The following is a 12,282-nucleotide window of genomic DNA, read 5'->3' as shown; positions in this document are numbered from 1 at the left end:
CTGTAAATAAAAATTACAAGCCTCAAATCTCAAGCTGCAAAAAGGTAATTTAATTAGTGAGGGAAAAAACAAGCAATTGACCAAGAAAAGTAAATAATACTGACGTGAAGGTGACAACTATTAGTATACGTTAAAGTTCATGTCAGTCAAAGCAAAAAAAAAGGACTCCATATTTGGCAAGAACGATAAGTACAACGCAAAATCAGATAATCTTTTTAAAAAAATACATATTAAAGCAGTATAAGAAAAAAAAGTGAAGAACAAATAAACGAACCGCTTCTGGAGGTATCGGTGATGTTCTGGTGATGTAACCATTTCCTGCTGGATGTCTGTATTGAGGAACATCAAAAGAATGACTGTGCGATGGGTCAAATTGATTTGTGTGGAAGGAAGGATAGGATGAATGTCCATAGGTGGCGATCGGTCCAATATGTGAAGTTGAATAATAGGATGTTGAAGAACCTTAAAAAGAATAAAAGCAATGGAATAAACACAGAAAGCTTCTATCCAAAAAGTTGGTTGAAAGCAAAAATTGGCTTTTAAATTTTCGATTTCGGGACTTAATCTCTACGCAAAACAAAGAGTTCTAGGGAACACAATTAATCATCACCTCAAAGATTACACTCAACGCACATATAAAACAATTGAAGTCTGAATTTTCCAAGGCAAATAATGAGTGATGGGTAAAGTAGGTTTCTTACGAACATTTACAGGAGACTGCCCATACCATTGGGCTCTTAAAGAGATTCAAGCTGTGGTGTTTAAATAACAAAAAATGTTAGTATGGTAACACAACTCATACCTAAGGGACAGCCTGATATTGAAGGCGATATTGTCAACCTTACTGATAAACCAGACTTCTTAATTAGCGTAACAATGTCGTTATGGGGTAACTGGATAATGTCAATGCCATTAACGGCCACTACTCGATCGCCCACGCGCAACTGTCCGCAAAGAGCTGCTGGTGATCCTTCCACTATTCGTCCTATAACTTCAAGATAATTAATGGCAACAATGCGAAAAATGTCTTCCCAATACCAATTTCTATATCATTCGCGTTGAATCCAAAAAATAAAGAGATATTTCATGAACAAGATAAAACGAACCGATAGTACTTCCGTTATTGTTCAGAGAAGATATGATAACAAAACCGAAACTATCACCATGATTTCGATTCAGTATAACATCATAGGTAGCAGATGTCGCACTCAACTGATTAACTGGAGCAGAGGTTGAACGTGACAAATCTGAAAAATCAAAATTCAATATTTTCTTCGTTCACACCAGGATTAGGTGCAACGTAGAGATACATGCATCAATGTGAAAGATGTAATTTATATACGGAAATGATCAAGAGACTTTACCTCCAGTTTTAGGACGACGAACAACCAATTTGACGTGTCCACTAGCAGCTGCTTTCTGCATTAGCTGTACAGCCATTGCATGGCTTTCACCTTCAACATTCTTGCCACTAATTTCAATAATTTCATCGCCCTGATGTAAGCGACCATCGTCTGCTGCAGCACCTCCAGGTACCACCTGACCAACTGTAATGTTCGTCCCTTCCTGCAAATAACGCAGAATTATTGTTGATAACATATCTCTGTTAAACGTGTTTTCAATGAATCTAACAAGTACTAAACTTTCAAGTAATTTGAAAATTTTACTTCAGTTCCACCGACGACTCGAAAACCAAATCCATTTGGCTTCCTGATCAGATTAACTGTTACCGTCTCAACAGTTGAAGTTGCAAGAGAGGCCATTGGCATGTAATTAGGCGTCGCAAATCCCAAACTCGTCGATGAAGGTCGCAAATTCGAAAAATTCTCATAAATATCCTCATTCGGATGCCGCTCATGTTGCTAAAATGTGTAAAGCTTTGGCTTCCTTTTATAGGATGCATCAATAAATACAGGACTTGGGTAAACAACTCACCCACTTATCCAAAAATTTAAATTAAAGAACAAAATCAAAAATATGGCACTGGCCGATACAAGCACACATATAAGCGTGACCAAATTGCTGGAAACATAATGACAATGTTTCAAAATGTTCTAGCATAATATAACAAGAGATTAAGTGTAAAGTAATGCAGTAATTACCCTTGGGATCGTATTGCCAGACGCATGAGCACTAACCACTCCACCGTTTGAAATGGTTAGGCCCTGACTAGTTGCAGGCAGTAATACAGAAGGATGAGGATAGGCTTTCGTAGGTCGCGGAGGATGTGGTGCTGGGGTTTTCGATCGTGGCATCAATGTTGGAGCTGGACTAGGCCTCTGTTCACCATAGCGAAATGCTGCTGATGGAGTGCGTGACCTGGAAATACACGAACATGGATTATGATAACTAAACGAAAGAAATGGTGAACGTAGTCGAAACTTGCAACCATAAAGAAAAGATGAATATAATTTCAGGTCCCTATAAGCATTCAGAGATTTTCCAGAGGCAAAAAAGTTTTTTTTTTTGAAATCATAAAAACGATGCAACAAATACTACCGTCAACTGAAATCTGAAGTATTTCTTAGCAAGATTTCGTTTTTTTTTCTATTACAACAATACTAACAGTAATATTAGCAAACACCAAGGAAATAGTTTCCACCTGTGCTTCGGTGAATTCCTCCGTACAATCAGTTTAGCCCAAAATCCAATAGGACAATCTCTTAGGACAGAAACTAATTCATGATGTGGCATTCCTCGGAAATTAGTGATACGCTCCTCACCCATGGGACAGCTTGGATTTCCATGAGGATATGTGGTTCGCATCTCCAAAAGAGTGTCACCCTCCAACAAATTCTCACATCTCTCCGGATATAAAATTTTTTTTCACCCGTTGTCCCTGTATACTTTCGAAAATCGTGAATCCGAAACCATCACTACCCTAAAAGGTGAAATTTTTGAAAGGAAGTTTTCAAAATATTGAAAAACAAATTCCGGAAATATCCTTTTTTTTTTTGTTTTTCCACTTTTTTAACTCGTAGGCAATGATGAAAATCTGATTGAACAAAAAAAGAAAAATGAAAAACCTTATTGATAATAACTTCTTTCACATCGTCTGATCGTGTAACATATGCATTCTCAGTGACAATCTGAAGAGAAGAAAATTAAAACTTTTTTAATTCATAAATTATTGAGTGAAAAAAATCAACGCCAAAATTTCTTTACTATAATCATAAACGTTGTCAAATTTATGATAAAAGGAAGAAGAAAAAGTTGGAAATAGAGGAGAGGGAGTAAGAAAAGAAAAACCTTATTTGTAGGATCGAAAAGCAGTGGATAGCCGCGGCAAATTTGTAATGTTACGAGTTCACCGACACCAATTGACTGAAATATTAGACAAGCATGGGCTTGTGATGCGCCTAGGACACATTCGCTGTTAACGTATACGAGGACATCACCCATTTGTAGGACACCGTCTCGATGGGCAGGTCCACCAGGTATAACATTCTTGATCTGAAAACAAGAATATGAAGGAAAAGGACATGAACATTTTTATTTTCATTTTTTCCAAATTAAAAAATTATGCATATTGAGTTTGAAATTAGTAAGCTGAAATTGCAGTTATATTCGTAAAACTTTTTAAATTTGAAAACTGGAAAACGAGTATTGATTAAGAAATTAATGAAACAGCAAACCTGCAAGAATTCATCCTGTAACGAACTACCATCATTGCCAATTAATGTAAAGCCAAGTCCTTTTGGTCCTTTGACAATACGTGTAGTTATAAGTTCACCACGAAGTTGAGATGGATCCCTTGAAAAGTCAATAAAACAGTTATTTGTATGTAATATCTCCTCATCCATTTGAATCATATATTTGGATATAAACTGATTAAATTAAATCAATAATTTAATTCAATTTCATGTCATTTGATAAAGTTCGTCAAGTTAAAATGATACCTTGTGAAATTGTAAATAGATGCAGCAATATGCGATGGTGATGAATGATTACTGTAAAGGGTTGAATGTCTCCTTGATCCTGTACCATTATTATTTAGAACGATCTTCGTACTACTACTTGCATCATGATTATTAGCATAGGCATAGGAATGTGATGAATGTGGTATTACATCGGTTATCTTTTGCAGTGATGAACTGGATGGACGTTCGTATTGAGTACGTTTATTCACGTGACTAAAAAGTTGCAAATATTAATGCATTGCTTACAAAATAGATGATATATTCCGTGGATTTGATGTTTGTAGTAAATGAATCCATAATGAGATTATTTATATCTTCATTATTCAATTATCACTTTTCAACAGCAGTGATAACAAGTAGTCTGACATGATTTCAGATGTTTCGGGTCATCTTAAAATCTCGAATTCTGGACTGTTTACCAAATCACCCATAGGTAAGCAATTCCGAATCCCGGATTCCTCATCTGACAGATAGAATATTTAGTTAGAACAAAGGAAGAAAAAAGAAAGAAACAGAAATGGTTTGATTAACTTTGAATATTACTAGTCCAAGTAAATATCAGGGACACTTTACCTGCAGAAGATAATCTGATCAAAGAACATCATATTGTCACAAATATGTGACAATATTTTTGGTCAAATCAAATACATCTGCCCTCCTTTTATCTTATTTACTGTAAAAAATCCATGAAATTTCGCATTTTATTTATGCCGATGTACTTTATAGCATAAAATATGAGAATAGTTGTTATTAAAAAAGGAGAGAGGAAGAAGGTGAAGAGAAATTAAGGGGAAAAAAGAAGACTTATAAAGTATGAATTTCTTTTTTTTTTTATTTGGCTAAAATCATTCTTGCAGCAATGTAAATAATAGCTCAAAGCATAAAAGATGAGGCACTGGGTATGCATGGATGGCACCAAAGACACTTTTTTTCCTTTGTTTTTTTTTTTTTTGTAAATCAATAAAATAAGGAAGATAGGAAGAGAGAGAGAAATTTCAAAAGTAAACTATCATTCGAACAATATGTAAACATTATATGAGTGACTACAACAATCCGAAGATTTTAGTTCAAATTTTACAAATAAATTAGTGAATTTACGGTGTTAAATCAATTTTTTTTTCTCTCTTCTCTTTCGCATATAATAACCAATGTAGAAAAAATGAGGGAAAGAGGTAATTAAGAATGAGAAACCCTCGTAACCCTTCGCACCGTCGGGAAATGGATTACAAGATTGTAGGGGTGTAATCCAGGCTAGGATCAGGTGACAACGATTAGGAAGAATTTTATTCTTTGTGAAACAGCGAATACCACTACTTAGCGACCATTAAGAGAGATTAATGGATCCTGTCGTAGCAATGAACTTTAAATCCGTTAGTTAAAAATTCCATTCTCTGCCAATTTGCTGATAAAATCTTGTCACCATCATCGAAATCCTATTACTAGCACAATTTTGTGCTATAAATTTGAAATTATATCAGAAAATTTAAAGTTAACAGATGCAATGTCTCTTTGGATTCCAGTAAATCCCCACAATTTTATGATAAAATATGGGGAATTTTAATGAATTCGACAAATTATTGAAATTGCATCAAGGTAGAATAATTGATGGACATCTTGATATCTTTACCATTTCTATTATCCCTTTCAATCAACCATAATTATAAGTTCATAAACTTTGTGGCTTAACACAAACTTCTACCCTGATAACCTGGATACATTGCGTCCAAGATATACCACACAACAGATAATTGAATTTGTTAAATACTTACTCGACATAAAATGTCCCATAAATACCATCATTCACTTTTTCCCAACCATCGGGTAAATCCCTTGGATCTTCCCATTGTGTTGTGCCAGTGTTATGACTAAAAGGTAAAGGTATAAAAAAGGTAGTAAGTAGTAACACATAGTCGTAGTACTAATAATAGTAGTAGCAGTAGTGGTAGTTAGCAGTAGTAGTATTTAAGAGATCTTAGCAACAATAATTTTATAAGAATTTTTAAGAGCATTTCTGGGAAATGGCTAAACAAACAAAATCAGTGAAATGATATCGTTTCAACTCAGATATACCGGAATAATTATTTGGTACTGTTTTAAAAGCAACAATTGGTTAATTCAAGTTTTGAAAATTACAATATATAGCTTACTCAACAAAGTATTTTTCGCCTTGATCGGAGTATGCAATCTCCCAGTTGGGAGGTAACGGTCCCTTCGGATCGCTTACCATTTCGTCATCCTCCACTGGTTTTGGTGTTCCATAATAATGTCCTATAAGGATGAAAGTTTAAAATCAAATATTTTAAAGGTTGAAACACAAAAACACTGAATTAAATAGCGAAAATATTCATTTCTAAAGCAATTATCATTGTTTCAATCTTAAAAAATGCCAATGGAATCATTTTGTGGGCGGTAAATGAGAGAGGATAGTGAAAAACAGATCAACATTTGTGCAAAAAGGTAAGGATTGATTGCAAAATAGGGAAAATAACATGGAGGGATAAAATTTGGTTTAGATCGAAAGGTAAAGAGCAATTCAGAAAATGGAAATATAATTTGAAATCTAATTTTAATAACAAAAAGTTGGAAGCCACTTTACATTTCGATAGCTATAAATTCAATGAGTTAGACAAGATGAATAGAGCACGGATAAAGGAGATTTGTGGAAGAAATTTGGACAACATTACTGCTTATTGATTCGAAAAGAAGCGGGAATAAAAAACAGTACAAAACAAATTATTAAATTGGAAGACAAAATTAAAACCTGAAATTAACAAAAAGTTAGGAGGAAAAAAAAACAAGAATTTTAGCAAGATTTTATTGTCCAAGCAGATTTTACCATTTTAATAAAACCAGTTAAAAGGAACACATTTCTCATTTTTAATTTAAATTATCTTATACGAAAAAAGAACAAAAAAAAAGGATGAAAAAAAAAGATGAAAAGTAGAAACGAGTTTCGATATGATGTCACAGCTTTCAATCATAACTTCGTCCTTCCTTCTTTTTTTTTCTCCTTCTCCTTTGAAATACATATACTATTGAACTCATCAATAATCTAATCCTCCTTTCCAAGAATAAGATCTTTCTCGTTGTGATGATACGAGAAAGTTAAGAACCGAAATGATCGATGAAAATAAATTAAGTTCGATGCAAATTAAATTATGCGATCCGTTAACCTAAGCATCTGTTACACTTGGAAGTTTCAGGAGCGTTCGTAGAGAAATGGAATGATATCTAGAAGATCGAAAAAAATACACCACAATTTACGAAATTTTTTTAGGCTAAACTGAAAGAAAGATGAATATTTAATACAGAATTTAGAAAAATAATGTGTTAAAAATGAAATATTCAACTTTTACCACCAAATTATCGTTAATTTTTTGAGAAAATTTATTTGAAGTCAGGAAGAAGTTTAACCAAGCGAAGCTGATTAAATGACTGTAATGGAAAGTTTGTTGAAGCGTTACAAAACTGATAACAGTATTACCATATGAAGCGATACATATCAACATGATAGTAACAGATATTGCTTATCAGTAAGGAATATCATTTGTTACATTTGACGGAAAGATACAGACGTTTGCTGCATATATCAACAATAAGCATGCATCGTTTTTCAAATGAAATGAACAAATGAGGACGAAAGTTAGAAAGATGATCAAATAAAGAGATGATTCGAGGCCAAACAAGGAGGCAAAGGAGGAAAGATATGATAAAATCAAACATATTACATCACACCGACACATAAATAGATGTCCCTCATGTGCTCGTTAAACTTCACATATCACAAACATTAAAAAGAAAAGTTTAAGCGAAGTAAGGCATTGCAAAGCTAGTGATAATTTACAGGTACTGCAAGATATGTAAATGTATCACAATTAGACGGAGGGAAAAACTTATTTCTTTTATTAATTAAAATTATAAGTTTATTATTCAATATCGTACACCGACATCTTCAGGAAGGTCTTGGAAATGATACAATGATAGATAGACAATAGCGATCGAAAATAATCAGGCTTTAGCTCACCAAAATGGTTCAGGATGATTTAGTGACTTATTTCCTGTAATACAGTTAACTGAATAGGTTTCCGATAGTCTGAATTAACCTTTAAGCTTCCGGAATATCCTAAAGAAGTCCATAAATGAGGTAACAATAACCAGAATTCATAAGAAATTAAATTAAAACATTAAATTCAAAATTTACGGTTTGGACGTATTTAAGCGTGAACATATATAGTTATAAATCACCAATACATTATGTTGACTCATTACTATGAGTCACAAAAGAATTTTTGTAATTAGAAAATTAAAAGACTAGAGAAGTTAAAAGAATCAGACTGGAAAACATTTCCTCGAGAATTCTCGGCAACAAGAGTTTTAATGTTAACGTATCAGAGCATTTATCAAATGCAATGGATTAATGAGTAGAAAAATTAACTTGGAAAAGATATTTTAGAATGTTAAGATCGTCTTTAAAAGAAAGAATTTCAAACACTTTCTTATCCGTTCATGTTTGAATGAAAAATTGTTCAATGAAATCAAATTATAGACGTGATTGATCTAACCGCCCGACAAGAAATTCGTACAATTTAACAGCAAAATTCTGAATATTCGCTAATGAAAAGAAATAGGAATTTTGTCAAAATAAAAAAAAAATAAGAAATGAAATGAGAACTCTATAAAAAAGAAATAAAAATTCTCATCAAGAATTTCTCGACGAATGAACACATCAAGAAGTTAAACAAACAAATTTCACGATTAATGCATGCAATGAAAGTGTTCAGTTGGTGGTTGTTTAAGTATTTTAATGATAAATTTGATGACATTCTCTTGCGGATTAATTGAAATAAATTTTGAGCTAACACAAATTTCAGCACTTAAAAAAAATAAAAGTAAAAGAATGAAATGATTATGGGGAAAGCAACAAAAGTTTGCAACCATTTAGTAGTCACTGGAACATAATTAACATTTTTTTTTTTTCAATGAAATGTATTAAGAACTACTTGAAGATCAAATATTAATTTTTATAAAATTTACATTCATATATTCAGCTAAAACTTATAATACAACATTTATGGATGTTTTTAATAATTAAAAAAAAAAATGGATTAAATATTTTTTTCACAGAAATATTGCATGAAAAAAAAGACAAGCCAAATCCCGAGAGGAATTTCCGGCAAGGAATACTCAATCCAAACCGTTAATCGGATTTTAAATTCCCAGCCAAAACATTCCTGTTTGATGCATTCAAGCGTGCCATTTGTTCATTTGCTTATCATTTCCATCTTTTCCTCTTTATTTTAGTGGTCAGAACATTTCATACAATGATAAACATAAACACAAACAATGATAACTAAGCTGCTCAAAAATCACTGCTATCAAGTATTTGATTAACACCTGATAAGTGATGTGTATACTGATGGCGTGTACACTTTTTTCTCATTTGTTCTTGCATGAAATAACTTCTTGACTTCGCAAATTCTTGTCACCGATTCTTGATTAGTGCACAGAACAATCGGACATATCCCGTAGAGTGTATAATTTATACAATATCAAGGGAAAAATAGAACAATATGATAACATTCGGGATCATTTCTGGTGAAAACAAAAATTCATGCATTGAGAAAGTTAGAAATAACAGTGAGAAATATCGCGATGTGACCATATGACAGAGATGTCATCGCATTCAAACTTTTTCGTTTTCTTCTCTCCTTTCTTGGAAATTTTCCCATTTCGATAAAGAAAGAAACATATGATGAAATGACGATTTTTGGTGCAACAATAAACGGTAAAACAACCCAGCAATGAATGATGCAAAAGGAAAAATCAATCAATCAATAGATATTATTGTAAAGTATTGGTGGAAAAAGGAAGGATAAATATGTTGCAAGTTTAGGGTAGCATGAATAAGCAACTTTCAACAAACGGTTGTAACAGGTAAATGGAAGATGAGTTAGTTCCACTTAGGCCATTGTCAACAATACACACACCCACACACACACTACGCCAACGCGAAGGTCAATCGTCCACTACCTCCACCTGTTATGATCGCTGGCGGTAATAAATATACGCACACACACATACATACATGCATACATACATACACACATACACACACACATACATACACTACACACATAAACACATACATATATACATAACTACGCAAAGTACACGCACAGGGACATTAACGAATACATATGACATACACACATGCACACCTACACATATGTTCATAGAGCGAAACAAGATGTAAACGTAAGTACTGGTACAAACAATTGAGCACGATGACACACTCTAACATACAGAAATATAGTGAATAACACATACATACACAGATATAGATAGAGATATGGAAACTAGATAGATCGTCACGTTAAGAAGAGCACTCGAAAGGAACCGTCCATCGAAGTGATCTAACTAAAACGATTGTAATGTGAAAGGAAATGAACAAAAAAACCGCACAGTACACCAAGTTTTACAACAACAAAAAAGAAAAATTACAACAACGGCAATGTATCATACCGTAGCAGCTGTCGCATAGCAACTAAGGTCACCGATCATTAATCCTAAATTTTGACCGAGGTAAACAATTTTCATCCACTTTTAAAAAAAAACGTGCTTGTTGAGTTTATAAGAGAAGTGTTAGCAAATTCAAGGATGCTCCTCAATTTTAATTTTGGATCGCATAGAACAGATCGAATTTATATGAATTTTGATGATGAAGCACCTAATACATCAAAGAAATACTGCTAGATATTCTGCTTCCGAGAAATTACAGGATACCTATTGGACTGATTTTTATAGCAGTTTTTAGTATTTCTTAAAATTTCAACGAATACATTCTGCCTAACAACCACGGACAATTCCACGGTTAAGTATGTCGATCGAATTTCGAGGATACATACTACACCTGTTGCAGACAGACTTGTCATCATTGAAGGTCGCAATTGCTTGGCTAAGTGGATCTCTAGTACTGACTAAAGATCGCTGATGTGTGTTCAATCAGGCCCAAACAATTATAGGCTTGCTATACCTAATGTATGGATATATGATGAAGAGGACGAAAAAGTCTGTAGGACAGCATATAACTGTGTAGTATTATTATCGCCAATTACACTTCAGGCGCTAACTGTCTGCTTTAAATTTCGATCTATCACATACGAATATCCTAAATACATTGAAAAACATCAAAACGATACACCGATAAAGTGTGCTTTACGTCAAAAAGTTTTATCTTACCGCCACCATATTTTTGCTTTATCACATTTGTGATCAACTTTTCAAATTGCTTTCAATTTTAAGAGGGATCTATCGTTGCACCAATTTATAGCGGCTTCTTTATTGCTAGTAAATTTATTATGCAAAGTTTTGCAGTAATTTATTAGTAAAGTGGTTCAAAGAGTAAACAATCATCACTTTCTTCTTATTTTACAATAAAAATCCAAAATTTTGAAGTAATAAAGAGCCTTTACAGGGCAAGCATATTCATTCCACCTATTCTATTCATTATAAACAAGTACGGTATGCAGCATTTCATTATCATTTTCATGAATCATTGCATGCTAACAGTCTAGATGACTTCTTTTTTCACTCATTCTTATTCTGTTATTTGACAGCTGTCTGCAAATTAGTTTTTTTTTTTTTTAAAATACATATTCATATTATTTATGGGAAAAATTTCCATAAATAAACTAACCATGAAATGCATGAAAAGGCGACAAACGACATGAGGGGACTTCTTTTGGGAAACTGATGCTTGGCTGTGACCTAGCGTTCCGATACATTAACGACGACAAATGCGCCGCACTGAATGCTCAATAAGTTTGAAAATTGTCCTCACATAGTTATTAAATTTAATATTACGAATAAAAATTCATTTAGTTTCGCGAAATAAACATGTCGTCCGATTTGTGTTGTATGTATGAAAGAATTAGCCTTGAAAATGTCCAAAGTTGACAATAGATCGATGTGGAGTGTTGAATCATTCAACAGCTTATATCGGAGGAGTTTGCTTTACAACATTCAGTTAACTTCGATAACATTTTCATGCCACTTATCATTTTCACTAGTGGTATACAGTCTTCGCCTTTTTCTTATCTATTTCCTCGGGGAAATTTCGGGATGAACATCTTGCTTAAATTAGAACTAACCAGTAATTCATTTTGGCTTAACCTAATTTAATTTAATTTATTCCAACTAGTTTCCCAATCTAATATAAGCCCCAAAGTGCAATTGCTTCTACTAGAATGATCGTATAAATTACGATGTATTTACATTTTCAAATATAACTCATCGAACATACATCAAAATCATTTGAAATAAGCAGAAAATAAAATAAACCAATGGGTATTACGACATTTTC

General features: G+C 33.2%; 2 protein-coding genes across 2 annotated transcripts in view; both read right to left on the bottom strand.

Moving 5' to 3' along the window:
• Positions 1-2,766, bottom strand: part of LOAG_18285 (PDZ domain-containing protein) — a gene marked incomplete at its 5' end in the record, with an annotated part of 5,790 nt that extends 3,024 nt beyond the window's left edge. Inside the window, 7 exons of the mRNA XM_020450946.1 lie at positions 275-462; positions 803-985; positions 1,107-1,247; positions 1,365-1,566; positions 1,668-1,862; positions 2,103-2,319; positions 2,603-2,766. Coding sequence (XP_020305325.1) covers positions 275-462; positions 803-985; positions 1,107-1,247; positions 1,365-1,566; positions 1,668-1,862; positions 2,103-2,319; positions 2,603-2,766 — 1,290 coding nt within the window. The remainder of the gene's footprint in view (positions 1-274; positions 463-802; positions 986-1,106; positions 1,248-1,364; positions 1,567-1,667; positions 1,863-2,102; positions 2,320-2,602) is intronic.
• Positions 2,767-2,797: 31 nt separating this feature from the next.
• Positions 2,798-6,194, bottom strand: LOAG_18284 (PDZ domain-containing protein; the record flags this gene model as incomplete). The annotated part of the gene is made up of 7 exons (XM_003140768.2): positions 6,068-6,194; positions 5,690-5,785; positions 3,900-4,133; positions 3,636-3,753; positions 3,250-3,453; positions 3,027-3,089; positions 2,798-2,881 (listed from the first exon to the last, which is right to left on the bottom strand). Exons 1-7 carry the CDS (start codon positions 6,145-6,147, stop codon positions 2,798-2,800), a joined length of 879 nt encoding a protein of 292 aa, XP_003140816.2. The 5' UTR covers positions 6,148-6,194.
• Positions 6,195-12,282: the final 6,088 nt, after the last annotated feature.

Source organism: Loa loa (genome assembly GCF_000183805.2).
Source record: "Loa loa unplaced genomic scaffold supercont3.247, whole genome shotgun sequence".
Classification (NCBI taxonomy): domain Eukaryota; kingdom Metazoa; phylum Nematoda; class Chromadorea; order Rhabditida; family Onchocercidae; genus Loa; species Loa loa.
This window is presented reverse-complemented; position numbering and strand designations above follow the sequence as displayed.